This window comes from Babylonia areolata, chromosome 10 (genome assembly GCF_041734735.1).
Source record: "Babylonia areolata isolate BAREFJ2019XMU chromosome 10, ASM4173473v1, whole genome shotgun sequence".
In the NCBI taxonomy this organism is placed as follows: domain Eukaryota; kingdom Metazoa; phylum Mollusca; class Gastropoda; order Neogastropoda; family Buccinidae; genus Babylonia; species Babylonia areolata.
The window spans coordinates 1,724,174-1,729,173 of record NC_134885.1 but is presented as its reverse complement, the minus strand read 5'-3'; the positions used below and the strand labels follow the sequence as shown (position 1 = coordinate 1,729,173).

The 5,000-nt window shown below is 47.0% G+C and overlaps 1 protein-coding gene across 3 annotated transcripts in view; it reads right to left on the bottom strand.

The window, feature by feature from the left end:
- LOC143286697 (uncharacterized) overlaps positions 1-5,000 on the bottom strand; it is a 27,059-nt gene that overhangs the window by 15,204 nt on the left and 6,855 nt on the right. For all 3 annotated transcript variants that reach the window (XR_013055847.1, XM_076594366.1, XM_076594365.1), the window contains exon 5: positions 2,340-2,458. Coding sequence is in view for 2 of the 3 variants with exons in the window: in XM_076594366.1 (XP_076450481.1) it covers positions 2,340-2,458 (119 nt within the window). In the remaining variant the exon portion in view is untranslated. The remainder of the gene's footprint in view (positions 1-2,339; positions 2,459-5,000) is intronic.

The following is a 5,000-nucleotide window of genomic DNA, read 5'->3' as shown; positions in this document are numbered from 1 at the left end:
ATTGTGATAACGTTTCATGAAGTGCTGAACACAGTGCTGGAAAATTGTACTCCAGGAAACTTTCATTGTCATTATTATCATCGTAATTATTGCCTGTCATATGACACTACAGGAAAGTTTCATCATTATCATTATCGTCATTACTATAATATAACAGGAAAAATTTATTATCATTATAATCGCCATTATGACTCACTCGGCTTATATCACAGATTGACAAAAGTTTACATTTGGGCCAACAGCAAAGTGAGAGCTGTATTATCAATGGTTTCTCCAGTCAATGGGAAACCATTTACAGCTTAGTCTTTTTGTGAAGGACCATGACTCTCAAACTAGGAGGCAAAATTGCACTGGCTCTTAGTTTTACAGCCCTGTGGGCTAGTTGGCCTTTGGGAACCATCCCAGCGCCGACTGTTCTAAAACCCTCTTGGCCGAGAGAGTGGGGATGTAACTTGGGCAAGACACTCTCCACTATAATCAAATTCTAGCCCAAATAGTCGGAACAGCAGTTGCCTCCTCTGCTGTTCTGATGGTCATAGGCGGACACGACTGACTATCATATATAATTGGCTGTCACATCATTATGTCAATGTTCTCGGTAAATCTACTCTCCGAGGAAATTCAGTCTGGACACATACTTTTAATCGTATCTTCAACCAGCAGAGCTGAAGACGGAGTTGCCTTGGGGTCTTAATGACCTAATCAAGCACGCTGTCTCATTTTTTCCATGCCTGTAGGGAATGCAGGGACAAACATAACAGGTTAACGTGAACACGCAGATCTGGAGAAAACGGCTACATGTTGCGGTATGCCAGAGGCGATGGCAACGCCTCCTTTACCAAGGACTTTAAAAGAATTTATTGAATAATCGAGATATACCAATACGATACGATTCAAACTGCGTTATCACCTTCAATACCGTAATCGATTTAGGACGAAAGAACAAAAACAACGACAACAACAACAACATACGTTTAGATAACTTTTTAACACCATTGGTAGTCACGCTTTAGTGCTGTAAGTATACTTATTCCCGAAACGAATATGCTCTGTACGAACCTGCCAACATACTTTTCTCTGAAGCTTTACACTTTTAAATATAGAAAACAGTTGAACTTTTTTTTTTTTTTTTTTTTTTTTAACAGGATAAAGTATCACATGTGAGTATTAAAGGCCTTGCCTCTCTTGTTTTTCCTTTGTATTAATTCAGCCAAATTGTGTTACTAAACTGTCAGCATAAACCTGTGTTTCAGCAAGTGATGGCTTTATTTCATTTTCCATGCTAATTATGAAACAGCTTGTTTCAGAAATAACATTTAGCTATGACTGAGTTGAATTGTCCGTGTTCATCATGACACAGCAATCATTAGCTCATATCGCTTTTCATTCTCTCTCTCTCTCTCTCTTTCTTCCTCGCTCCCTCACGCACACACACACACACACGCACACACACACACACACACTATATATATATATATATATATATATATATATATACACATCGATAGATAGATGAATCTCTCTCTCTCTCTCATGAAAAAGACAAATGATATGATGTAGATATCCATGCGGGGTGTGTGTGTGTGTGTGTGTGTGTGTGTGTGTGTGTGTGTGTGTGTGTGTGTGTGTGTGTGTGTGTGTGATTTGGGGTTGGAGGTAGTGGTAAAAGGGGATACAAAGACAAAAAAAAAAAAAAAACCCCAAAAACAATAAACAATTCTTTTAAAAAAAAAATGGGATAAACTAAAACAATCGAAACAATTCGTGAATATCTGTGTAACGGCAATTGACAAAAGAAAAAAGAAAAAAGAAATCAATAAAATCCAATATCGGAAGATCGCATCACAGAAACACCCCTACTGGACAATATAACAGGGATTCGGCAAGTTCAGTCAACAGTAATTCGTTGGACATTATTTCTTTTATGTTTTGTTCTGAAAATGTTCTAAATTTTCACTTTGAGTGATATCAGACGTGTGCGTGTGTGTGTGTGTGTGTGTGTGTGTGTGTGTGTGTGTGTGTGTGTGTGTGTGCGTGCGTGTGTGCGTGTGTGCTGCACACGGAAAACGGAAAGATGATTGAAGTAATGAATTATGACACAGGCTCCGAGACGGACGTGGAACTATGATATATACTTCCAAGTCAAAGAGCCCTTGGAGTGGACAACAGGACAGCCAGTTACCACACAGAGGATTCTGCCTGCCGAGTCAGTCAGACCGTGAAGGCGGCAACTCAACACGAAACGACACAACACCCTTCAACATACAACAAAACCCCACCAAAACACGTCATTCTGTTCACTCTCCAACACCTTTTTTCTTCTCCCCCAAGAGACTCACCTTGACCTTTTCCTGCAGCGTGGGGTCAAGTTCAAGGGCAGCGTGGACTGTAGGGACCAGGTCCTCCCCGACTGCTATCGCCGTGCATCCTGACATCTGTAGCTGTCGTGCCAGTTCCTCTGGGGACAGGGAGACAGGACAGGATAGGAAGACAGGACAGGACAGGGAGACAGGGCAGGACAGGGAGACAGGACAGGGAGACAGGGCAGGGTAGGACAGGGAGACAGGACAGGGAGACAGGGCAGGACAGGGAGACAGGACAGGACAGGACAGGGAGACAGGACAGGACAGGACAGGGAGACAGGACAGGACAGGGAGACAGGACAGGGAGACAGGACAGGACAGGGAGACAGGACAGGGAGACAGGGCAGGGTAGGACAGGGAGACAGGACAGGACAGGACAGGACAGGGAGACAGGGCAGGGTAGGACAGGGAGACAGGGCAGGGTAGGACAGGGAGACAGGGCAGGGTAGGACAGGGAGACAGGGCAGGGAGACAGGGCAGGGTAGGACAGGGAGACAGGACAGGGTAGGACAGGGAGACAGGACAGGACAGGGAGACAGGACAGGGAGACAGGACAGGATAGGACAGGGAGACTGGACAGGACAGGGAGACAGGACAGGACAGGACAGGGAGACAGGACAGGACAGGGAGACAGGACAGGACAGGGAGACAGGACAGGACAGGACAGGGAGACAGGACAGGACAGGGAGACTGGACAGGACAGGACAGGGAGACAGGACAGGACAGGGAGACAGACAGGGAGACAGGACAGGACAGGGAGACAGGACAGGGAGACAGGACAGGATAGGACAGGAAGACTGGACAGGACAGGGAGACTGGACAGAAAGACAGGACAGGACGGGACGGGACGGGACGGGACGGGACAGGACAGGGATACTGGACAGAAAGACGGGACGGGACGGGACAGGACAGGACAGGACAGGACAGGACAGGACGGGACGGGACGGGACGGGACGGGACGGGACGGGACAGGACGGGACAGGACAGGGATACTGGACAGAAAGACGGGACGGGACGGGACGGGACAGGACAGGACAGGACAGGGATACTGGACAGAAAGACGGGACGGGACGGGACGGGACAGGACAAGACAGGACAGAACAGGACAGGACAGGACGGGACGGGACGGGACAGGACATGACAGGACAGAGACAGAGACAGAGACAGGACAGGACAGGACAGGACAGGACAGGACAGGACAGGACAGTTGAGGATGGGACAATCTCGAACATCCTAATTTGAAACGGATGAAGTCACAATTCTTTCACTATGATTATACAATGATTTAGCTAAACGAACAAACAAAGGACAAGTGAACAGTCAGACAGACACCACCACTGCAGCAGATTCCAAAATGTAACCAACTTGACTTGTAAATGCAACGCCTACAATTTTTGTTACCGTGTACTTTGAACTGAAGATTCACATCGAAAGCTGTGTAGTTTTCTCCCTTTCTCTTTCTTTTTCTAATACCGCAAACGCAGCAACGTGCATCTTTTTTCTTCGTTTCCAATGATTTTTATTTATCCATTTAATTATTTTCTTCTTTTTTTTTTTCGTATGGACGCCGTGCTATTTTACACTCATTGCCATCCCGTTAATCTATTTCAGTCATTGCCAGAACAAAGTAACAGTCAAGCCCTTGAACGCAAGGGTGACACGTTTGTAGCCCATCTGCCATCAAGATGTGAAACAGCCGCCGATGGTAAAGAGAGGACACTGCAACAATACTGACTGTTGGTAATGAGAACAGCATTGTAAAATTGTATAAAGAGGGGGTTGAGAGGGGGGGGGGGGGGTTGAGAGAGGGGGGGCGGTAGAGAGGGGAGAGGGAGGGAGGGAGAGACGGGGTGGAGAGAGAGGGGGCGGAAAGGAGAGAGGGGGTAGAGAGAGGGGGGGGAGGGGTAGAGAGGGGAGAGATAGAGAGGGGGGGGGAGGGATAGAGAGGGGGGGAGACAGACTGATACAGAGGCAGAGATGGGGAGGGAGAGAGAGAGAGAAGGAGAGAGAGACAGGGAGAGTGACAGAGACAGACAGGGAGAGTGACAGTGACAGACATAGAGACAGTGACAGTGACAGTGACAGACAGAGACAGACAGGGAGAGTGACAGTGACACAGAGACAGACAGGGAGAGTGACAGTGACAGTGACATAGAGACAGACAGGGAGAGTGACAGTGACAGACATAGAGACAGTGACAGTGACAGACATAGAGACAGACAGGGAGAGTGACAGTGACATAGAGACAGACAGGGAGAGTGACAGTGACAGACATAGAGACAGACAGTGACAGTGACAGACATAGAGACAGACAGGAGGAAAGTGCGAAAGAGAAAGAGGGAGAGAGACAGAGATCGAGAGAGAGACAGAGAGGCATGGTCATATACCGTTTTGTAGGTGCTTGTCAGCAATGGTAACAGAACAGGACCCCACTGATGTGCACATGAATCGTGCATTAATATACGTTGTAATTACACACACACATTTTACAGACCTACATGTATGGAGAGACATTTCATAGCTCTACAAGTATTAACAGACACATTTCATAGGTCTACAAGTATTAACAGACACAGAAACGGGACAGACAGACAGACACAAACACATGCACGCATGCATGCACACACATCCACACAG